The sequence below is a fragment of the Motacilla alba genome, chromosome 7 (genome assembly GCF_015832195.1).
Source record: "Motacilla alba alba isolate MOTALB_02 chromosome 7, Motacilla_alba_V1.0_pri, whole genome shotgun sequence".
In the NCBI taxonomy this organism is placed as follows: Eukaryota; Metazoa; Chordata; class Aves; order Passeriformes; family Motacillidae; genus Motacilla; species Motacilla alba.
The window spans coordinates 34,866,882-34,891,407 of record NC_052022.1 but is presented as its reverse complement, the minus strand read 5'-3'; the positions used below and the strand labels follow the sequence as shown (position 1 = coordinate 34,891,407).

The 24,526-nt window shown below is 45.8% G+C and overlaps 1 protein-coding gene across 12 annotated transcripts in view; it reads left to right on the top strand.

Moving 5' to 3' along the window:
* Positions 1-8,759: 8,759 nt before the first annotated feature.
* Positions 8,760-24,526, top strand: part of IKZF2 (IKAROS family zinc finger 2) — a 114,030-nt gene continuing 98,263 nt past the window's right edge. For 4 of the 12 annotated variants that reach the window (XM_038141909.1, XM_038141904.1, XM_038141908.1 and 1 more), the window contains exons 1-3: positions 8,760-8,994; positions 11,753-11,801; positions 12,520-12,624. In XM_038141909.1, coding sequence (XP_037997837.1) covers positions 11,768-11,801; positions 12,520-12,624 — 139 coding nt within the window. In that variant the 5' untranslated portion in view covers positions 8,760-8,994; positions 11,753-11,767. The other 8 variants (XM_038141898.1, XM_038141900.1, XM_038141899.1 and 5 more) reach the window with 8 other exon arrangements.

The window sequence follows — 24,526 nt, the reverse complement described above, 5'->3', positions numbered from 1 at the left end:
AGCCACCACCTACAGCCAGACTAAGGCTTTATTTTAAAGGGTCATATGTGTAAATGTGCAAAAGTCTCGCATGAGCCTTCTTGGGTAACCTCGTTGAGGGCTGTGATGATGTTGCCAGCCAATTAAACTAACTCAGTATAGTGCAGAAATCACTTAAAGATCAAGTCAACATTAAGGACCTATAGTTAGTTTGGATAAAATTTCCATAGAAAACATTGTCTGATTTTAAGGATCTTTTTCAACAGCTATGTTTAATGAAACTTCAGAGCTGAATGTAAAATTATACCTTTGTTGAATTAAAAACCAGCCCAACAAACCAGAAGCAAGCCACTAGGAAAAGCATTTGCCTTTATAATGCAAGGATTTAGCTGAGACCTCGGGCTTCCATAGGACTTCTTAATCCACTCTGTGAGTGTTTGGCTTGAGGAAATCTTGTTCTGAGATACACTCAGAACCTCACTCCTTACTAGTCTATGGATGCAATACAGCAGCAAAAACAACAAACAAGAGTAATTTTGAAAACAAAGATTATTATCATATCTGAAAAAGTTTTTCTATTCGTGTCCTCGTTCATAATGCTGTAAAATTTGAATATTTTATTTTTTACTTTCATAGATTTTAGATGGAGTCTTTTCAGCTGAGGTCAGTAGAAGGAATCTGTTCATGTTAGTGGTATAAACTCAGGCCTGTGCATTGAAGAAAAGATACCTGATAAAATAATATCTTCTTTAGCCATCATTCCACCACCTAGAATTTTATTTGGAAGAATCCCTTAAAGTTACTAATAAATAGAAAGAAACACACATCTCAGAAGAAAATGACCACATATGTAGCCAGGAGCAAAAGATTGCCTCTTTAATATAGAGACCAAATTATATGTTCATTGATTTATATCCCCAAAGGAGAACTAAAAAATAGAAACGCCTCCCTCTTAAAAACAAAAAAACTAAACAGGAAAAAGGAGGCATTTTCAAACCACAAGAATGAAGTTATGTTTTCTTTGCTTGCACAGTTATGTGTGGGTAATGTCTGGATGTAGGGAAATGTTATTCCTTTCCTCAAGTCAAATAAGAATAATAAATAAAACTTTGGAAAATGAAGAGGTCTTGTACCCAGTGAAAGAATCAGTCTCCTAAAAAGGGCTGTGGAGCACTCCGTCAGCTCTGCTACTGGAGCGAGACAGAGCAAAGCTTTGCAATAAAAGTTAACGTGCAGCTTTAAAAGGCTGTGGTCACATGTTGCTTCATGCAGTGCTAAGAGGAGCATAAAAAGATGCTAATGTTTTATTTTTATGATCTAAATTGTTATTTGCGGTTAATCAAAGTTAACCTAGCTCTGCTTAAAGCTGATTATGTGGCCAGTTAATTTCAGGTGTCTCTTTTCACAATCAAGCCCCAGGACACTTCTAGGATGACACTTTGCTTACAGGCACAAAGGAGGAATAAAAACCCCTTTTTAAAATGTCCCTTTGCCCACTGGCATGGCTCCATCCCGGCTGTGTCCAAGTCCCTGCCCTGGGGGTGTTGCTGATTCTCACTTGACAGAGGAAAAGCAGTACCACCAGCTTTATTTCCTCAGTGAAGAACAGAAGTATGGGCAGGGGTATTCACCCACTGTAAGGAACTAATTTAGCCTGCTGGTATATGCAGCCTCCCTCTGTAGTCACCGGAGAAAGAAACGCTCCTCTGGAGAGTGACTACAATCAGGAATTTAATTTTGGTGCTTGGAGCTGCAAAATGGGCACATCGGTCTTTTCCAGGGACTCTAGAAGAAGATGAGGAATGGGAAGCTAAGCAAGGTGCTTATGGCAGAATAGCCCTTGTAAATGGAGGGGGATATTGATAAACTCCTCCAAAGCAAAGCATTGTAAGCCAGTCACCCACAGTCCAGACTTGGGCCTAGGCTCCAGGCTGTCCTTCATCTCTGAGATGACAGTGTCAGCCTTTGGGCTCAGCTGTGCCTCTTCTGGAGGTACAGGACTGGGTGGTTTTGTTTCCTCAGACTATTTTATACTCTGACTTCATGACCCATGAGACCCACAACACACCGTTTCTGCAAGGACCTAATACTGGTTTGTATGACAGCTTTTCACCCCCAGCGCTCAGTGCGGTTGTGATCCCTCACACTGCACTGCTCCCTCTGAGTCCGTGCCTGGTGCTGAACAGCTCGGAGGGGACTGACTGATCCCTCACCTGGGACTGCTGCACCCACCCCCTGAATCAGGTCAGACTGCAGAGCCACACACCTGCAGCAGTTGTTGTCAGGCTGAAAGACCTGCTCGGTCCCTGACATCCACAGAAACCACTTTTAGCAGCCTAGTCTTTTCCTTGCTCTCTACAAGCACTGGCTTGATTCTGGAAAAGCAGAGAAGGAAGAGGAACAAGAACTAATGAGGGTAAAGTACTTTCCTGTAGATTCGTGCTGACTTTTCTGTAACTATGCACACTGAACAGGGGTGGTGTTGTTTTTGGAAATGTGGTGAGTGAGGACTGAAATGATTAAACAGGACATCCTTCAGGTGCTTTGAAGAAAGGCCCTGCAACCACCCAAGTAGAATCAGGGAAAACAGCCTGTTTGACTTGCAGGGAGATCTGCAAGCTCCTGCAAAGTGAGGTGTGATGTGAGCTCAACACACCCGTTACACCCCTCATGTACAGCACTGCTCTTCCTGCAAAGGAGGGGGGACACATGACTAATGGAGATGTGGCACTTGGGGACATGGGCTGGTGGCGGGCCTGGCAATGCTGGAGCAACAGCTGGACTCAATCTCAGAGGTCTCTTGCAACCTAAATGATTCAATGATTTTGTACCAGCTCCTGCAAAGCGAGAGTGTGCACAGTCAGTGAGACAACCTCGCTCCATGAGGTCATGACCTCACTCAGGTCAACTCTTACTTTCCTTGTCATTCTGTATTTTTCAGAGTTCAAGCTGGGTTGGCACTAACAGTCCTAAATGACCCGGATCAGCCTCAGCATGGCCTTCACCCGTGCTCCTAGCACAGGTCAGGAGCTCATTTAAGCTCAGCCCCGGAGTTTGGAGGGAGGGCTGGTCTCCTGCAAGCCATGGACCTTGCTGTTCCTGACCTGCAGGCTGACTCCTTGGCTTTACCTCTGAGCTGCCTCATCATCACAGCTTTGCCTGAAAATCAGGGTTCTTGGTTAGACGGGCCATCATCTCTGGCCTGGGTGCTGTGGGATGGACCCTGGGCTGCTGAGGCTCCTGCCAGGCTGGCCTGGGGCATCCCGGTGGCTCCCGGGCTGGGGAAGCCATTGGCCAGTGCTGTGCACTTACAGGCAGGCTGGATTCAATGAGAAAATGTCCTTATTCCTCAAGTCTTTGCCAAGCTTTAAAGAGCTGTAGGAGAAACTCTTTTCAAGTACAGAAATGTGTGCATTGGGTGGCTGTATCTATTCTGTATTTCACCCAGCATGACCAGAGCAGGCTGAACCCAGCAGGTCAGTGTTGGAAGCCCTACAAGACCTGCTCCCACAGTGTTCATAGCTAAATTTGGTAGGAGTCTTCTGTGTTTTAGAAGCCCTTTCAAACCCAAATGGCAACTCTGACCATTTGACATCCAACATTAATGGTAATCCTGTCGTAGAGAAGTGGAAGAACTCCATTCCCACCAAATTTTCAGCTGTTGCAAAGCTGTGATCCTGGTCATTTGTCCCTGAATGTTCCCCAGTACTTTGCAATACTCAACATAATTGACACCTGTCATTTTGCCAAATTTTGAGTAACAACTATCTCTCTGCCTAAATGCCTCCAGCAGCTCCAGTAATTTAAATAGATCCAGCACACTTCTGTATTGGCTGCTTCACAAGCTTCATAATTCTGTGGTGTCCTCTGCGCAGTATGGGATGTACATAATTCTGTTGGTACTGTGTTTTCCAGCCATAAGCAGAGCAAGAGTTAATTCTTATTTTTGTTGAAGTACTAAGTGGGAAGCTAGGTCATGCATAAATCCTCATTGTGCTAGGTGCTGTACAAGCAACGAATAAAAATGATCCCGGGCTCAAGGATTCTCTGTTAGTAGCTTGTGTCATAATTAAATTTTGTTAGGACACTTTAGAATTTCCCTTCCTCATAAATGAAATATCCATATACATTTATGTCTCTATAATAAAAGACAAAATCTGTACTCTTTTATTGTGGATGATAAAAAAGAAAATATAACACTATTTTCCAAGTAACTTGGATGTAGCAATTGCAATGTTTGAGGGTGAGGGAAAAGATCTGTTTCTTGTATACTTCTGGGTTATATACACCTAAAGTTGTCCACTTTATAGAGAAAGGAAGATGTATTTGTTGTAAAAATAGTCTCACACGGAGCACACTGAATTCAGGTGGAAAGCACAGAGCAGGAGCTGGTGCCCTTTTAAGAATCAAATATTGTGTCTTCATGAATAAAGCTCTGACAGTAAAGATAAGAGAAGAAAATACAGGAACCATGTGATATATTAGCAGAATGTCTTACAAAGTCCCCCACAAAGCATCCGCTGCGCTTGAAAAGCCTAACCAGCCCAAGTGAGAAACTATTCACAAATTTAGTATTCAGATTACATACTCTGCCTTTTCAACTGCTCTCTGTACAATGAATGCCTGTACAACTACACTAACAGACACAGATCTACAGTTTCTGTGGCCTTTGAGTTAATATGAGTATTCTGCCTCTCCATAAATTACATCTGCATGTCCTGAAAATACCAACTGTTTTAACAGGAATTAATCTATAGGCTTTTATCTTGGTGAAATACAAGGGGTACAGTATGTTGCATCCCTTTTAAAATTAATAGAGTATGCTCTGAAGGTATTCAAGGATGTTCATTATTTTCTTTATAGGTCCATTTATTGATACATATAAGCATAAAACAGTGCTCCATTGTAGGGAGGAGGAGGAGATGGAATAACAAATAGATTGGTGCTTATATGGTTTTTAGATTGCCCAACGCACAGTTAAGTAAAGAAAGGTCTGTGTTTGTCCTCTGCAAAGTATATTGGGACTGGATCCAGTTCGGCTTCAAAGTGCCCCTTCTGTGGGAAGGGAAGAGAGGGCTCAGTCCAACAGCAAGAGAGCCGATGCAGGGGTCTGCTGCTCAGCGTGGCACGTCAGTCTCCTTTCATTTGCTAATATACATGAGCCTGGGGCTTATGCTGTGCGGAGCTGCTATTTACGTGAGCACCCAATAGAAGGTTTTGGGAGTGAATTCCTAGAGCACCTTGACCTTACACAGGCATATGAAAAGGGATATTAGAAACTTTATACCAGAATTTACAAGAAAAGCATGATGGAGGTTTCGAATAATAATTCTCACAGGTGCATGTACACACACACACACACCCATATATGGGTTAAATGTTTAAATATTTAGCTAAAAACAGGCTGAGCCCATCAAACCTATCAAAGCACATTGCTGTCAAATGATGAGAAATTAAACTCTCCTGTGAGACCAGGGAGCTCTGTTATCTCCAGCACACAGGAGGGGAACCGAGGCTCAGGGATACTGAGCAAGTGCCAAGGAGCACAGCTCTTGAGGAGGTGGTTGTGGGCACAGCCTGTATCCCGGGGACAGCTGGACTTGTGTGGCAGGACACTGTCCCAGGGCAGGCAGGGGTCCTGTGGATGGCAATGGAAAGGGGCTCCCAGGGGCTCCAGGAAGGGCTCTTTCAGAGGTGTGCCAGAGGGACCTCTGTAATGTGGCAAAGCTGAGAACTGCTCTTGGGACACGGCTTGGCAGAAGAAAAGCTCTCGTTGCTTTAACTGCTGTGCTTCAGAAATGCAGACCTGAAATGCAGGGCAATAACGGCTTGGCCAAAATCATGCGGAGGACCTCTGGTCATTGATGGAAGTGAATCCAGCTCTCTTGATCCCCAAAACATCACTTGGCCCTCAAGATCACCACTGCAGCTCTGCTGATCTGGGCAATGCAAATCTCTGTGGAGCTCTTGCTACAGCCCAGAGCCAAGTTCTGCCTTGAAGCCAGTGATTCAGCCCAGTGTGGCTGTAGTGAGGATGTGCTCATCTCTGCAGCCTTTGGAATCAGCAACCTGATTTACAAAACCAAGTCCTGCCACTTTATTCCCCACCCGGTACTTTTCCCTTGGTCACTCCTCCTTGTTTTCCCAGCTTCATTTGCTTTCAAAAGCTTGCAGAGCAGCTTGATTAAAAAAAATCAGAAAATATTTACTGTAGAGGATGGGTCTGGCTTTTCCCATCAGCTTCCATGGCTCAAGCAGGTTCCAGCAGCTTTGGGAGAAAAGCTGTTAGCTATTAAGTTATTACCTGTATGGAGAGCCAGCTGGAAGCTTTCAGTTTTCAACATTTTGATGAAAAGCACCATAAAAATCTTGACAACAAGACTTGTAGCATTTCAATGACATGTTTTGCATTTGTCCCCACTTTTAATGGTCTGTAAAAGTGATCGAAGGCTTCAAATTGCTGCCGAGACCCACATCTCAGGAATTTTTACCCCCCAAAATGAAGAGGGGAAGGGGGTGGGGGGAAAGACAAAAAACACCAAGTGCGTGCTGTTGAGTGAATTCATTTGGACAGCTTTTGGGAAGTCACTTTCCATCTGGAGGAGAGTGTCCACAAGGAGAGTTATTCCAGCATAAACTGTTACGGTGTAATTACCCAGCTCCAGCTATGCCAGTCTATTTTCTGGTGCAGGCAAGCCAAGTCTAGTTGTTGATACGTAGGCGTGGGAAACATGAAGTCTGCTTTCTAGGCTCAGCTCTGAGTGCTCTCTGTGGCCAGTCCCCTGACCTTTCTGCCTTCTTCCTATGCAAAATGAGAAGAGTTAAGTTAAACCCACTTCACAGATGTGGTGTAATGACTAATTGGCTCAAATTTGTGGTGTTGGGGAGAGGGCTGTCAATTAACTTTAGTCTTGGGCTGGCTGAATCATTTAGTGTCTTTTCCAAAGCGGGGTTTGTCTCCCTCTCTCAGGGTTGGGTGGCTCTGCTGCTATTCTACAAAGCAGAATCTCATTTGATGTGAAGTGGCAGTGCTAATAGAACCTGGGGTTCACCTTGTCTCTAACAACAGTATTGTGCTTGTGTGCAGTGAGAGCAAGAGTTAAGGCTTTTCCAGTTAAGATTTTGCCTCAAAGCAAATTTTTCCAGTACTTAGATATACAAAGAATGTGGGTATGCAGTGATGCTGGTACTTCCATCGGTGTTTGTCTGAAACTCAGTGGCAAAATGCAGGTGTTACTCTCCTTTTGTACCAACGAAAATCACGGATAACTCTTCCATTATTCCCACCAGTCGCTCTGGGGGGTCAAAAGGCTCAAGGGTGTATGGGCAGCCTGAATCCTGATGCTTTCTAGTACGTACTTGCTTAATTATGCAAATTGATATTTCATTATGTCCACGCATATCACGCATGATAGACACAACCTCAGCTTCTCAATGGGCCGTGAACTCTGGTGCCTAACGATGGCATTACCAGGGTCACCAGCGCCCAGCAGCTCAAAGAGAAGAGAGCAGGACAATGCTGCTGCCCCTGGTCCAGGAGCTGTAGAAAGGAGGGAAAACTTCCGTGAGGTAGCATAGCAAACATTCACCCTCAGACAAGAGTGCTGGGCTGGGGCAAGCCCCTGAGGGGGTCTGTGGGGGTGTCTCCTCAGCGTGCGGATGCTCCCCCGCTGTAGGAAATACTCGGGGCTGTTCCTTCAGCCTTGGCCGTAGGGCAGCGAGAGGATTTCCCTCAGGACATTAACGCCGGTTTTTACACTTTTCCCAGCACACCGACTTGCCGGGACGGCGGTGGAACGCCACATAGAGGCTTTACTTGCACCCGGGCCGTCTCTACGCCGAAACTCCGCTCATATCGGCCGCGAACGTTTAATTAAGTAACAAGCCGGGCCGCCCCCCGGGCGGTTATAAATAGAAGTGCTGAATCACGACTCCGCCGGTCCCTCCGCCCGGCCGGCGGGAGCCCCTGGGTGGCGGCTGCCGTCGGGGTGTGGGGGCCGCGCGGCGCGGGGCCGCCCTGAGGGGCCGCGGCCGTGCCCTGAGGGCGCGCGCGCCCGCCCGCGTGAGGCGCGGGGCGCGCACTGTGGCGGCGGCAGCGGCGGCCGCACTTGTCCTGTAATCGATTGCCGAGCGCGCTGAGCGGCCTCGCGCCGGCTGCGGGCACCCGCCCCCCGCCGCGCCGGCCCCGCGGGGGCTGAGGCGCCGCGGGGCGGGAAAGGGTCTTGGAGGGAGGGGAGCGAAGTGTGTGAGCGTGAATGTGCGTGAGGGACCGAGCGTGAGCGTGCGAGGGATGAGCGTCCGTGGGGTTGAGTGCGAGGGTGTGCGTGAGAGTGCGAGTGAGGCAGCGAGTGTGTCCGTGTGAGGGACTTGGAGGGGAGAACTGAGTGTGAGGGAGTGAGTGCGTGTGCAGGGCTGAGGGTGAGTGAGGGATGAGGATGTGTGAGGGGCTGGCTGTGCGTGAGGGAGAGCGTGTGAGTCCGTGGGGGGATACTGAGCGTGAGGGAGTGAATGAGTGTGCGTGGGCTGGAGCCTGAGGGAGGGACAGTGTGTGTCTGAGGGAGTGTGTGTGAAGGAGGAGGTGTGTATGGGTGTGAGGGAGTGCGCGTATCTGTGAGGGAGTGAGTGTGTGTGTGTGTGTGTGTGTGTGTCAGGCAGGGTGTGCGCGTATCTGTGTGTGAGGGAGGGAAGGGAGTGTGTGAAGGAGGGAGCGAATGAGTGTGTGCCTCTGTGTGTGTGTGTGTCTGTGGGAGGGAGGGAGGGAGGGAGAGCGGCCGCCGCCGCCGCCGCCGGATCGGTTTCTCGGGGTTTGACCAGCTGTCCCAGGCTAACCCTCTGCTCTCTGAAGATGGAGGAAGTAAAAACAGGATTACCCTTAGCTACGGCTCCTCCGCCGCCTTAGTCCCCCCACAGCCAACTGCCGTGCACAAACACACCTCCACTGGGCAGAGGGAGCCGACACTAATAAACACACAAACAAAAGGGGGATGGAACTGACTCACTGCCTGCGCGGCTGAGGTAAATCTGCGCCTGGCTTCTTATTATTTCTTTCTTTTTCTTTCTCCCCTCCCTTCCTCCCCTCCTCTCCTCTCCCTCCCCGGTCCCCCCTTCCCCGGCGGGAGGAGGGACAGCTCCGTTCCGGGGCCGGCGGGACGCGGGGCTCGGTCCGTCCGTGCGGGTCTGTGTGTGCGGAGGGTCCCCGAGCCGAGCGCGGCTGTGCAGCATCCCCGCGGGCGCCGATGACTTGTTGCTGTTAGCCCAAAATATTAAAAAAAAAAAAAATTAAAAAAAAACCAAACCCAACAAACCAACCAAACAAAAAACCCCCCACGAAGACCAGAGGGAGGCAGGGGCAGAAGCCGCGGCGGGTCTCGCCGCTCCGTTACCCAGCCCGGCCCCGCTGCCATTTCCCTCAGCGCCCGCCGCCACCTGCGCGCCCCCGGGGGGCTGCGGCCTGCGGCGGGGACTAGGGGGGAAAAGGAATGAAATGACAAGCGAGGCAGGACTTCCATGACTTTGACAGGTTGTGGCAGGGGCGGGGAGAGGCAGGATGAGGCGCGGAGCCCGGCGTCGCCCAGGGCCGGAGCGGCGCTCCGGGGAAGTTGGCCCGGGTTCGCTGCGCGGGGTGTGAGTGCGCCCGCCGGGCCCCCCTCTTCCCATCCCGCCCCTCATCCCCTCTTCTCATCCCGCCCCGCAATCCCTCCGCTCCCCCCGATCCCGTGGAATCCGTAAGGAACCGGTGGATCAAGTTTTCCCCTCTCTCTCTCTCTCTCTCTCTCTCTCTCCGCGCTAGTTAATCGCATTGCTGTAGCACCGGCTGACCTCCCTCCCTCCCTCTCCCTCTTTTTTTTTTTTTCTTTTTTTTTTTTTTTTTTTTTTTTTTGGTGTTCATCTTTCTTCAAAGTATGAGCCATTCCTGAGCGAGTTTCCCCGCCGGCTCATCCCGGGGCTTCCCGGCTCCCCGGCTCCGCATGCCCCACCTGTAAGTGGCGGGGGCGAGTTTCTCTCCCCTATCCCTCTCCCCCTCCCCGTCTCTCTTTCCCCCCCCCCTTCCTCCCCCGCCTTTTAAAAACCATTTTTTAAAACTTTCTCCATCTTTCTGTGTCTTCAGCTCGAGCAAAACTCTCGCCCTCCATTCCTTGTGGAGAGGCTCAGCAGCTGGGATTTGCCATCACCAGCTTAAAAATGGTGACCAAACTTTTTCTTTTCTCTCTCTTTTTCCTCCTCCTCTCCCCATTGAAGAAATAAAAAAAAAAAAAAATTCAAGCCGTGTTTTAATTTAGGTTATGGATGTTTCTGTATTTCTTTTTGTCTTCCTTTCTCTTCCTCCTCCCTTCCTCCCCTTTCTTTCCTTCCACTTCATTGGCTGGGATGATCTTTCCCTGTTGCTTCTGATGTTTCTTTCTTTTTCTCAGTGTGTGCCTGCCTACCTGGACTAGGGGGAAGATAAGGTAATTTTGAAGGGCTTGAGGAAGTGGCTTACCTGTTCTGAAAACTTTTTTATGTTTTTTTTTTTTTTGAGATTTCTTTTTAAGAGTTGTGAAAATCAGTAATTGAAGAGAGTTTGGTAGCAGCTAGGCAGGTTGAAATTTAAGTGTTATGTGCTGAATGCCTTGGGAATTTGATCTGCTTTATACCAAAGAAGAGCACAGAGAAAAGTATTTATTTATTGGGGGAAAGGCAGGGAGTGGGGGGGGGGGGGGGGGGGAGGGAAGGAAAGAGGGTTAAGGGAGGGGGAGGGAAGTGGTTTTGGAGACAAGAAGTGAAGCTGCCTGTTTTCCAGTAAGTAATGGAGAAATTCCAGGAGCCAGGGCTAAATATACTTGGCGATCAATACAGAAATGGCTCATTGTGAATAATTTAGCTGCCTGGTGCAGTGAGAGTTTTGAAACTAGAGGCAAAAAAAAGAGGCCATGGAGGGAGAGAGGAAATAAAATTTTCCTTTGGTCATGTCAGATTCTTAACTTTTCTACTTAAAAGAACATAGTTATGACTATTGATCTCTCCTCCCCCCCCCCCCCCCCCCCCCCCCCCCCCCCCCAATATATATCAAATGATAGCTAGGGGGTGTCATTCTATACAGTTACTTGGGTTTCGGGAAAGTAATAGCTTGTTCTGTGTCAGCAAAGTGCTTCCAGAAACTTTAAGATTGCTTCACACCACAAAATGCGTGATCTGGGAGTATGAAATGTGATGTTTGGCCCTGTGCTGTGGCAAATAAATAGGGTTGGAGTGAACAGGTGTGTGTACAGGTGTGTGTGCGCGCACAGAGGTGTGAGACAAAGCTGGAACAGCTGTGTCCGAGGGGAATGGACACGGGAGGGCTTATTTTGTTTAGACCAGGAGGCAGTGCCTTGTAGTGCGTGTGAAGAGAGCAATTGTTAGTACTATCCGTATCCTCAAAGTCTCTTCTGGCTGCAGATAGAGCAGATAATTGATAAAGCACTCCCATCCCAGCTTGAAGAAACAAGAAGAAAGTCAGGAAAAAAACTCTCAGATCAGGCAAAAATGTGAGTGGGGCACAGAGAGAGAGAGAGAGGCATGGTCAGACCAGGATGATCCACCTGGCCAGGAGGCAGCTGCATGTCTGCTCACATAATTTACAGGAAGAGTTCAGTGATTTGCAAACCAGCACATGCGGTGCACTTGTGTGTTTCTCTAGGCAGTGGTTGCAACAGCAATAAAATGGGCAACTACTTAGGGCTTTAAGTAAGTTTAATCATTTAATGGTTGATACTGACAGGCGTCTCTGAGGGTGTACTTTTCTGCCTTGCAGCACTGCACTTTGACTATGGAAGCAGAGGCTGTTGATGGATATATTACATGTAAGTAGTCGTTTTGTTTGATTATTCTGAATTACTTTTCTTTTCCTACTCTCCTTTGTGTAATGCAGAAAACTGAAAGTTTAGCTTCCTTGTGTACAGTGTCTGCATTGACACTGAATTAGTAGCATTTGAATATAAACTCTCTGGATGACTGAGAAGTGCATGGGGATGGGTGCATGGGTGATTATCTCTAGGTTTAAATATTTGCTGGGGGTGAGTGAACTTTGCAAATTAGAGAGAGTTCCTCTCCAGAAATTCAAACTGCAGCTAAAAACTTTTTATGCCTTTCCCTATGTATTTCTCTTGTTTTCTGTGTGTGTGTGGGGGTTGTGCTTTGTTTAACTGCCAGCTAACCCAGAGCTTTTGGGGGAAGGTCTGTATGGTGAATTACTATTCCAGTCTTCCCTTGCCCAGCCTGGATTGTCCCTGTCTGCTAATGGAAAAGTAATCCCAACTTACTTAAAACTAACAGCTGGGACAAGGTTTGCCCCAGGAGTGTGAGTAAAAGGCTGGTGACAGTAGCTTTGAGGGGGCTCTTAAAATCAGCCAAATGTTACCTGGGGCCACTGAGTCGAGGTCTGACAGGCTCTGGAAGACCGCGCTTGCGAAGGAGGGAAGGGCAGGGGCGAAGGGAGCCGGCAGGCTGTGGTTCTTCATCTTTGTGTATCTCTGCTGAAGAAGGGATACAAACTTACGGGGACCTGTGTTGTGCTCGCAGGTGACAATGACTATTCGCCTGAAAGGGAGCACTGCGGCATGGCCATCGACCTCACCTCTAGCACTCCCAATGGGCAGCACACCTCCCCCTGTCACATGGCAGGCAGTAAGTCTCCTCTTAAGCCTGTTTCTAGCTGAGGGTTGGGTTGGTCTGGTCCTCCTGGTCCTTGGTTTGCTTGCCAGGTCTTAGCCACTGCTGTTGGCATTGCTAATAACAGAGGAGGACAGGGAAGATTTTCTTTTTATTTTTTTGGTTCTTGTTCGTGCTGGTGTCTCATCTAACCATGAATGGGATTACTAGTCTGAACTGTCCCAAGGTGGCCTTTGAGAGCTGGTCCGTACCTGCTCCAGGTAGGAAAACACTAGGGTTGACATGTGCTAGTTCTGTTTCCTCAGGTTCTGAAATCCAAATAGAAATTGTTGATATTATTGTTACTACTGTTACTTACTTTGCTTCCCAAAACAGCTTGAAGTAGCTTTATTTGAAAACAAACAAATTTTATTTACAAAACTGTAGTTGATTTTTACAAACTGAAAGGAGTTTGGTTTAGAATGTCGGCTAGAAACTGAGAGTTTAGTGAGTCTGCACAGAGAGAGTGTCAAGAGCTGGTAATATTTATAGAATTATTCTGTTATATATGGGAGGCGGGTAAATGTAGTTTTCGCAATTTCGTAAAAGCAACAATCTTCATTTTCTTGTTTAAGTGTTGGCTACAGTGTTACATCAAGATATTTACCTTAATGTAACCTCTGCACTTGTAGTCCTGAAAAAATGTAGTGGGCTTTGCTTTCAACATACTTAGAGTGCGCCTCTCTATGTGATACTAATTTTCTTTCTGGTTCTACAGATACATATTAATCTATTTAAACCAAGGGTTAGTGTAATGCCCTACCGAAATCTGTGAAAGAAAGGGAGAGCTTCTAGGGTTGCTTGTTTAAAAATGCACTGTGTATTGCCTTCAGAGAAAAAGATGTTACTTTCCTTTAAGAATCCTTTCCTCTTGCAAATTACGGGTAAAGCGCAGTTTTATGAGCCTTTAAACCGAGGGTTATTATGAAGATCTCTCAATTATATACATGTTGCTGGAGAATATGATTTCTAATACCGTGGACTGAACTTTATATGACAGCCACCCATAATTCAGCATCTTTAGACAATTCCAATTGTGCTGCACTGGGATTCTGATATACTTTATTATGTTGTAAAAGTTTTACTACTCACTTTTTTCATTTTCTTTGTTTCCTTTTTATTAATGGGAAGGCTTCATTGGAAGGGAAAAAAAGTATCTGTGTTTTAAATCTTCTTTATAATCTAGACTGAAAACCAAAGTCAAATTAGGAATAAAAAGATCTAGAATGAAGTCATGCAAAAGCCTTTACCGCTCTCAGTGTTTTCGTGTTCATTGTGTCAACATTTTCAGTGGTTTTTAAACTTCATTAGTTCTTTGCAACACATATCTTGGTGAATATCTTAATTTTTTTTTAGAGGGGTTTTTGGCCTATCATAGGTGTCTCAAATGCTTTGCGATTAGGATGTGCTGCTGTTGAAAAATTACGGGTTCTGCCTGTGTTTCCCGAGCCAAACAAAACTCAAGCTTCTTTAGTTTGTTTATTTACTCCTTGCAGGCTTAAGATTGTTTGTGCTGCCTTAAACATGGAAGATATTGATCAGAGGTTGTGGGATTTTGTGGCAGCTGTTACATTGGTTCATTTAAGGTTTTTGGCCAAATGTTGAATCTGGCATGTGAAGGCTAAATCGCCAGGCTGGGCTTTAGAGCTTTCCACCTGTTTTGTGGGGCACAGGAAATCCTTTTAAAGGTTTGGTAACTCAGGGGCCTGCACCTATCTTTAAAACTCTTTTGGGTATTTTTGGTATTTTAAAAGGAAAGATGGAGGTGGAACAGCTGTTTGAAATATTTTGTATGAATTTAGTGGCTCCCAGTGGATTGACCCATCATCCTTTGTTTTAAGTAGAGGCAGTGGCCGTGTTCTATTTCAGACTGGTTTGCTTTCCAGTGGGTTGCTGCAGATTAAGTGATGTTGGTTGCTGTCACAGCAAAGCCCAGGGTGTGCCATCCTGGCTGGGCAGGACTTGGGAGTGGAGGAGGGGATACAGGGAGCAGACCCCAAATATTTCACTCCTGGATTGGTTGCCAGTCACTGCCAGAAGCGCATGGCCCTCTTTGGCCGTGTGCTCTGGATGTGCACCTGCAAGGTAGAGAGATCCAAGTTTTGACCTTTGTTCTTCTTGCCTTCCACTGAATTGTTTTGAACCACAGCTCTTAATTTAGTCGGAATTTGTGTCTGGCTCAGAAGGAGAAACACTGAAAGAAGGAAATTTCTTGGATCTGTGCTGAAATGACTGAGCAGTGCTCTCCCAGCAACAGCAAAATTATGTGTTGGGTAAAGAGTTTTCTATGTTCATTAGCCCCTGGCAATCTGTGTTAGGAGTTCTGTCTGGATTACTGATGTTTCCAGGTTCTGTTCCAAAAGGGTTTGGGTCGAATATTTTGGCTGTTGCATCCTTTAACCTATTGTCATTTTCAAGTATCTAGATGGTGTTTGTAGGTTATGGACGGGGATGACACTCAATTTTCCTTGTGAATGAGATGATCCTGAAAGATGAATCACACTAAATCACCTGTCACAGCTAACTGATGATCTTACATATACCTGCCTTTAGCAGAACACTGCATGTGTATTGGTAGATGCTCTGTTCTAAAATACTGCACTGTAGTTTTATGTAAGCAAAGATTTAAAATACATGTAAATAGTCACACCAAAGAGGTTGATAGATCATCTCACTTTTCTCTACAGCAAAAGATGAATTAGTGTTACACCTGCTGAGTACAGATGATATATTTACATAGCCCCGAATCTGGAAGTCCAGATTTTCTTTTGATCTTCCGTAGGAAAACTCTTACAAAGGCTGACACCCAGAGCTGGGTGTCACAGGCTTGCTCAATTAACTTTGTGTTGGTACTGGAGAGTTCCCTGCATGGCCCCAAGCCCCCCACAGACCCCACCGAGTTCAAGGGAGTCTGCCTTGTTCCCGTCCCTGAGTGCTGAACTGGGCTATGAGTGATCAGAAACCTCCGGATAGGAACTGGCATGCTAATTAAAGGCTAATGGGGAATCCTTATAAAAGAGGCTTTAAAAAGAAATAATTCCCAGTCACCTCCCCACAATGCCACACTGAGTTCTTACTACAGTTATTAGAGATACTTTTTTCCTGTAGGTTAAAATGGACTTAGAGGAATGTCTGCTTTAGAAACTGCAGGGGCACAGTTGTTCAATTAGTTGACTCAATCATTGCTTTGTATGGGATGAAGGACGCTTCTCTAAGATCACTGGCCTGGTATCATAGGGAAAATAGTAGCAGCAGCTATTAGCATCTGACAGTCAGCGACAAAGGCAATTTCCCCTTAAATTAGAGGCTTGACAGTGGGTGTCCCAGTTAACTTTCTTATCTTTGCTTTCATAGACAAAAGGAGCCCTTAAACGAAACAGAGTCAGAACAATCATAAATATCAAACCCAACATCTGATGTTTGAAAGCGATTAAAATTGTGGTATGCTTTCAGGAGGTGTTTATAGTAGCTTGAAGCATTAGGAAGTTATGAGAATTAATTCATTAAGAGAATAAGCCATGTTGGGTGACTCTGCTGCTGAAAATAATGAGGTGATGGCGCTTCCTCCGTGGTGGGGAACGATCGCGCTGTCTGACGAGATCACTAATTGGGACAGCAGCACTAAGTGGGAATGATTTCAGCAGCGGTGTTTAAAGGGAACTTGGGCAAGGTTTTATTATAATGCAGCCAATACTATATTCCAAGTGATCAGGGTGGACTGTCAGTTGCACTTTTTTGTGGCATCAAAGCCCCAAGTGTTTCCTGATCACTTTCATTTTTGAAGCCCGAGTTGTCATAGGACTCCTGTTTTGTCACAGTTGTGTTGCTCTGAGCAGAGAGTCACATGTACCACAGCTGTATTGGCGCATCTGTAGGGATAAAGAAATGTAATTTTGGAGCCTGACTGTTGGAATGAAACCACATAAAGGTAGAAGTTGCTCCATGCCTCAGCTCCATGGCAAACAAACCTTGTCACCACCAGAATTTACTCCCAGGCTGATGTGAGGCTGTGGGATTGCTCTGGGATTCTTTCCTGGCTCAGTATGTGTTGTGGGCTTTTCAGAAGGATGGGGCGATGGAGGCTTTCCTTTAGGGAGAGTGGGTGAAGCTGGCCAGGCTGGGTTGCAGAGGGGCACTGAATTAGTGCTTTGAGGCAGTCACTCCCCTGATGTGTGCACTGGGGCATGAAGAATTCTGGCAGCCAAACTACTGTGCTCTGAACTGAGGATTCAGGTCTCCTTATCTTGGAAAGTGCTAAAAACTCAGACCTGATCACCTTGATATGCTGAGGAATTTTCTTTCCTCAGCAGTCCTTAAGGAGTATGGTAGGCAGCATTCATTGGTCTGGGTATCTCCTGCCTCAGCGCAGCGAAGTGGACTTTTGACAGTCACTTGAGATGCCCTCTAGTCCTTTGTGTCTGACTTTGCAGTCTTGACACTTTGATTTTTTAGCACTCAGCTATGGAATTGCACGGTGATGCCCAATACAGATGTACCTGTGGTTTGGCAGGTTGAAGGACAGTGGAGATGGACTTTGCCAAGATGAGCTCAGACATGAGGGATGAGCTCAATAAAGTGTGGCAGGGAACTGAAAGAAGTGAGCTCCTTGGGCACCTACAAGAGCACAGTCTTTGCTTCAGTCTTTTATCCTCAGACTTCCTGAGGATTGCCAGGGCAGTAGTAGTAATCAAAGTTTTAGCTGATGCATTTAGCTTTGTTGGAGTTTGAGAAGAAAAAATATTAAATGGAAAGGCAATCATCAGGATTTTAACAGAGATAGAGGGGTTTTCCACACCTAAGAAACCAAAGCTCTGCAAAGTAGTGTTACACTGTGTTTCTTGAAAAAAACTACACCCCAAACAGAGGAAAGGGTTGTTATGGGTTAACTGGAAATTAAGCATTTCCTGGGATGTACCTTGAATTGTTATAGCTTTATCCATACCAGCTCAGATTTTTCACACTGGTGTGGTTAAAATCATTAAATAGTTCCTCTGATATGAACTCTATATGTAAACCAACCCAGAGTAGCCACTGAAATGAGTTGGTGCTTGAGTATCTGTAGCCCACACTGCAATGGTGAAGGGCTCCCCTGTGTGTTTTTCCTATCTTCTGTCACAGTCCTGGCATTCCCTATGGAGCCACATACTCAGCTGCAAAAACATTCCTCCCTCTCAGTGAGTGTTATAACGAGGGTGGAGTGAAATGATCAGTTAATCTCATTAAATAGGTTTTTATTCATTCTGATGGAAGTCCCTTGAAAGGTCATCTGCCAGGGCTTTGTTGCAGCACACACCTTCCTTGGGAAGCTTCTGTTATTCTCTTGGACTGTCAGGTTCAGTTAACTTTCCCCGGTACACACCCTGTTACAACACTGTGCTCTTGCTAGCTTTGCAGTCAGCAAATTTTCAGTGTTTGCTTCTGGAATTTCAGTTCCTTTTCAGACATGCCAATGAAAAGAGCAGTCCTCATCTTCCATGAAATATGACACTTTGATAGCAGCTGGATGACAAGATACCTGTTGGAGCTTCTGTGTTTCCCATCCCTGAATCTGGGGGAAGGTGCTGCTCCTGTTGAAATCAACGGATATCTTCTCTCAGGAAATTGGTTCAAAGGCTTGTTTCCAGCTCCCGTGGGTCACAGGCTCTGTCTAGTCCTTCAGCTAAGTGATGGTTTGCAGGTTGGCAGGACTAAGTTTTAGAGGTGGAAATGCAGCTTCCTGTGCTACCTTTCTGCAGTGCTGAGGGTGAGCAGTGCTTGTCCTTCCAGTGCCAAGAGGGCACCTTGAAGGAGTGATGCCATTCTATCTGGGAGGAAAGGCAAAGCCTCCTTTTCTGCCTTTCGCTTCAGTAATCCCAGTGAATGAAAATCCTTGGAGAGCCCATCTTGAAACAGGTTTAAAATTGACCTGTTCTAAAATTCTGTAGAAAACTGAAGAGAAGGCTGAGCCACTGCTCTGTGTAGCATCAAGACCTGTTACCAGCCCAGGTGAGGAGCCTGTGCCACAGCATGTTGTCCTTCCCTAGGGTAGTGGGTGCTTGTTTGGGGTCCAGGCAGGTGACTGCTGCATCCCAACGGAAGGAAGCAGAGCTGGATTATCCCTGAGAAGCAGTGAACATGACAGATATGGCTCTGGGCTAGGTCACCAGAGGCCCAGTTTTTCTCCAAATTCTGGTCATTGTAGGGAGTCCCTTCATGTTTCTGTGCTTTTTTTTTTCCCTCTTGCCTTTTATTTTCTGAATCCCAGAAGCCGTAGATCACTTAGGATGGAGATTTGGATCGTACATGTCAGCCTTTGTCAAAAGTAGGATGTTTTTACAATATCTTTTTGCTTAGGGGTTATTTTGCATTTAATTTTTGCAGCCCCACAATGATATGCATTCAGAAGTACCTTAATACCAGTGCAGCTTATTTCCTGTCCTGCACAGGAATAATTGTGCTGGTCCTAAAGTACCCTGTTGTGGTGTGATTACATTACAGCAACCACGGAATTTTAACTCTTCCCACACCACTGAGCATTGCCAGGTCTGTGTGTGGACGAGCCCCTGTTCACACTGCCCAGCAAAATGTGCCCTTGATCTGGAGCCAGGTCTACATTACTGGCTTCTGCTGGCACTGCTGTGTCAGCCTGTGGCTCTGAAGAACTGTAATCCCTCACAGGCAGAGAGATGCTGGCAGAAGCTCCAGCTCTGAGCACAGCCCTGGCTGGCAGGGTCACCTGCAAGTGCTGTCACAGGTGTTACATTGGAAAGTACCGTAAAACAGCAGACACTGTTCCTGGAAAAGCATGGGCTTGATTGATCCCCCTCATTTCTGTGCTGATAGGTCATGTCTACTTCTGTGAATTAGAATGTCTTTTTTGGGTTTTTTAACTGACTTTTGCTCTCCTCTGCCTCTTATTTTTAAAAAATCTTTCCAGTTTGGGGGTTTATTCCTATAACGCTGTGTGGCCAAGGCATAGCACCACAGAGGTAGTGGGCTCTGCATGCATTGTATGAGATCCTTTGGCTCATGGTTTCTCTGGTTTGTCCTGTCCAGAGAGGTCACAGGGCTCTTGGTCTTCCCTTTGGTGAAGCTCAGGTTGGTGGTCAGATCCCTGCGTCCTCTCAGGTATGGGTGTAGGCACACAGTGTGTGATAATTGGGAGTGAGGCTGGGCCCAGCCTCGTCCCCAGTGGGTGCAGCTGTGAGAAGCAGGTGAGCAGCACTGACAGCAATGAGCCAGGGAGTGCCCAGGGGCACTGAGCAACCACCAAAGGGAGCAGAGGGCACCCAGGGGCAAGGCATCAACAGGAGGGCTGTGAAAGGTTGGGCTGAAGAACAAGCAGGGCAGATGCTTGCAGCCTCCTGAGATGCTGTGGTGTTGCTGTGTATGGGCAGGTGCCTGGAGCCTCCTGAAGTGCCGTGGTGTATGGGCAGGTGCTCACAGCCTTCTGAAATTGTGTGGTGATGCTCTGTGCAGTGTGGCCATCTCAGCTGTGACATATGCTGTGACATATGGGGGGGAGGTCAGTCCTGGGGCCAAACCATGCTCCCACCCCCAGTGTGGATGGTGTGAATATCTGTGTCTACCAGCTGGTAGTGGAAAAAGAAAAAAAAGAGGAGTTGAATTGTATCATTCTCCTTCACAGGTAGGAGCCCCTCTTCTTAGCAGACTGTGGGTTTTACACACGGCATAAGCCAAGGAATCTGGTTCACTGCAGACCTGTCTGCTCTCCCCACCATGGTTTCATGTTACTTGGAGAGGCTGCACAGACTGGTTTTTTCTAGCCTCTTTTCCTGCTGTGGTATTGGTACCTATCACCTGTGAGGCTGCTCTGGGCACAGGTGTAGTCACTTCAGTAGGGCAGAGAGAAGGGGAAGATGAGTGTGAATATGCAGGTCTCTGCCCTGTCTCTGGCTTGGAGAAGGCCTTCAGAGGACTTGGTGCTACTGTCCACCCTGAACCTTCGTGCAGTGGGGTAGAAGATCCAGCTACGCCTTGGTGCTGCTGTTGCCAGGTCTTTGTCCTGGCGGTTGGATGTCTCAAATGTTTTTCAAAGGAGGTAGGAAATCCTGAAGTACATAAACCTTGTTTATCCATTCACCTTGTTGCCTGTCCCTTTTTTTGTTGTGAATCTTCTCGTGTGAGGAGGTAAGGCGGGCTGGGTTTCCTCTGCAGCAAATGGAAGATCTGGGCAGGGCTTACGGGAGAGATGCTCCGTTGGCCGTTAAACCGCACTCATGACAAAGCTTGACATTCCCATGGGGGGATTTTCCTGTTTATCCCCTCTGTTCCTCCACTTGAACAAAACAAGTTGACTTGTAGAAGACTAAAGTAAAGTAGACTAAAGGTATCTGTGCTGTCACCTTCAGCATCAGGCTGGAGTTTTCTCAGCTTCTTTTTAGTGGTGTTTTCCTCGCATTCCCCCCCAGCCTTTAAAACCTCCCAATTCCATCAGAAGGAAGTGATGTTGTCCTGGTTTTTCTCAAGGGGCACGTGTTCCCTCAGTCCATGAAAATTAATGTTGGTGAGTGGCACAGAATGCTGGCTGCAGAGCCCTGTGATATGCTCAAGTCCATGATAGTTTTTCTCATAATTACTCTTTGATTTGGGAATGCCTGTGTGCAGTTCTATGAGAATTTGTATCTAATCTTTCCTAGACATCAACTCAGCTTTTGGACATCTTATGATTCCTTTTGCAAGTAAAGTTGCTTTTTCAGGTAATGATCTAGCCATAAAACACAAACTGAGACAGTTTTTGGTAACTCTATCTGTGCATCATTTTAACTTCATCAGTGTGAATTAAATTCCTGCTTTAGTCCAAGGAGCAGCAAACAGGATGGTGTGAGTTCCCTTCTTTTGAAAATGAAAGAAATTGCTTCTTTCTGTATGAAAACAGCAAGTCTTTTTACCCAGAAGAGATACGAGGTTTATTCATTTGAGGAAGAGTAGCTGTTCTCTTGAAGTTGTGGATGGTTTAAAAGCTTCCAGGAAAGAGTGGCAGTAGACTGAAGACCTCGTTCTGGTTAGCAGCCAGGTCTGTGATAGAGGGAGACAGCTCAGGCAAAAGAATAAAATGGGGTTTGGTTTTTAATCTTATTTCTTGAGAAACTGATATCCTGCAGGGTTTGCCTTGTCAACATAACGGCCCCTGAAGGAGAATAAATCTTATTAATTAGCAGTTTTGCATACTGCTTTTAATTGTTCGTTCCTAGGAACAGGCTTTGTATTGGATGTGCGCTGTCGTGGTGAGGGGCCTCTCTCCTGCAGCCCTGGAGAGTCTGCCTGAGTGTAGAAATGTTTCAGAATACTCCATTGGGCCTTAAATTTACTCAGTGCCTTAATCCTCATCACCTCTCAGATTTAGGCATGTCCTAAATGCAGTTGTAAGTAATAGTTTTACAGTTTAATCTCCCAAAATTGGGTCAACCTTACCAGTTGTTTTGACCTTGTTACCGGCACAGGTAGTTCCTGGGTGAGTCTAATACATCTCTGTGCAGCTGTGTGGAACAATCTGGGGTATCAGCTTTACTTGAAACCCCCTGTTTGAAATTTGCCCCCACCTTAAATACACAGCCGTCTCTCTCTATCACTGTAGGGTATTATCCTTTGGATAATCTAGTCTTCTGGAGAATAATATCACAATATTTGCTCGTTATATCATGCTTTTTCAGTTTTAAGATCTTTACAAAGGATACCAGTTGAAGAGATACAAATGAGTGGACAAAACTTTAGGCTGAAGAGGTGGAGAAAAACGTAGGGAAATCAATCTTAGAACAATTTAGCTTCTGTAGGTGGGAGGCAGTCAGCTTCATAGTTGGTGTATGTGACTGCAAATGGTCAGAGTATAGGTAGCTCTCAAGAGTTCAGAAGGATGATGTGCTAGTTGTGTATGTAAGGGTCAAGTAGTACATAACGTTAGCAGACTGAGAGCTCTGCGAGTTTATTCTTGGCCTTCTTTTAAATTTGTATTCTACGGATTGCACAATTTCTTTTTCTAAAATCCCGTGTACCCACACGTGAATCCCAGATTGTTCTCACAGTCTAAATGCTATGACCCATCAGCTGCCCCCAAATTACCTAATATCAAGTAGAGGAGGTTGGCAGCCAAAGGAAAAGATAGGAAAATGTGTCCAGCCCTGGTTGCTGACAGGCCTGTACATGTGCAGTGCAGTCACACAAATGGAAGGCACTTAGAGAGGGTTTCAGCCACACACAACAGAGGAGTACAGGCTTGAAAAATACTAGGAAAGGGCAATTCTTCTGAAACGAGGAAGCCAGAAAGAGGAGAAAGAGGTATGTGAATTGTGCCTCGGCTGAAGGAAAAACTATTTAGCACCGCCCTGTTCAAATGTCAAATGCATGGGAAAAAGTTGTTGGAAGCCAGTCTCTGCTAAGTTTGCTGCTTGCAAAACATACTTTTTTGTGAGATGTTTGTGCAAAATCACCTCTCTGGTCTGCCTGTGAGACCAGACATGACTCAGGCTATCAGCATCTAACATGGTTTCAGGTTGCTGTCTTACTGCTCTTGGTCTAAAATGCTGGAAAGAAGTGTTTGCTTTTTTTCTCACTTTTAAAGTGCTTCATTCATTTAATGTCATTAGTGCTATTGTTACTTAAATTTACCTTCTGACTGGTAACCATTAAATATTTATAGAGAAATCAATAGTAGTGAGATTTTTGCTCGAGTAAATATATATCACATATGTACTCAAAACCAAAGCAAACTGCAGTGCATTCCAGGAAATAATCTATCGTGCTGCTCTGTAATGTTCTTCCTCATCTTCATGTCAGGATGTTTTATCTGTGTCCCAGCTCACTCATTCCTGCCCTGGAACTCTGGCTGTTCTTTTTAACAGCCTAGAACAACGGAGCCTTAGGAAAAGAGTAGAAGTGTTTTCAGAATAGAAATGTGAATGATAATTGCCATGTCATTATCCAAGGTTCCTTAATGACTGGATGCTGGGAGATCCTGGTGGACAGCGCCCCAGCCAGAGAGTGCTGTACTAGAAGAAGAGAGTGGAACTGGCTGGAGGCAAACCCAGCCCTTCCCAGCATTTGGAAAAGGAAAAGTATTTTTGAGAGAAGGTGGTGATGTGGCAGCAGAAGATGATTGCTTAAAACCACTTAAAACCAATGCCTAATTAAAAAAAGAAAATAGGACTGGGCTTAAAATGGCTTTGGAACCAGGCTTAAGTTCATTGTAGGGGAATAGACAAAGGTGTGATATAGACAACACAGCCAATGTGCACAGGCAGTTTATTCTCCATATTGGGTCTCTGCAGCATTTTCTTGTGCAACTACAGATGGAATAAATCTTTATAGACCATCCAAGAGATGACCTTAATCAGTTGTTCTGGCCAGGTGTTTTGGAAGGGGGAAAGCTTCCTTATGAGTCAGTGATGAAATTTCAATTTATAATCATGACTGTAGTTTATAATAATAATTCTAATTTTATATATAAACAGTTTAACCTACTACAATGTAAAATGGTAACATTTGCTGAGCTTTGGCTGCTTTCAGATGGTGAAAATGTGCTGGTGGTTGTTGGCCGGAATTCAGAAATATTTGTCAAAATTTTGTGTGCTATGTGAACAACAAAATTTTGTGTGGATTAAGCAATTATTAATTCTCTCCCATTATCCGTCAGATAAAACTACAACTTGCTCATTAACCAAAATTAATTGTAAATAAAGCCGATCTGTTGTTGAGGAAACTAGTTAGAATGGTAATTGGGTAATGATGATGCGTTTAATTTCAAACTGCAGATTTAAAAGCTACTCCTTTTGGCAGTGATAGAGCAAGGTGTTCTGAAATGAAGCCCGGTGCTTGTCACTGTCATTGTCCTCTTAATTAATGCCACCAGGACTGCCTGTGTTTTGAATCTAATTAGTGTCCC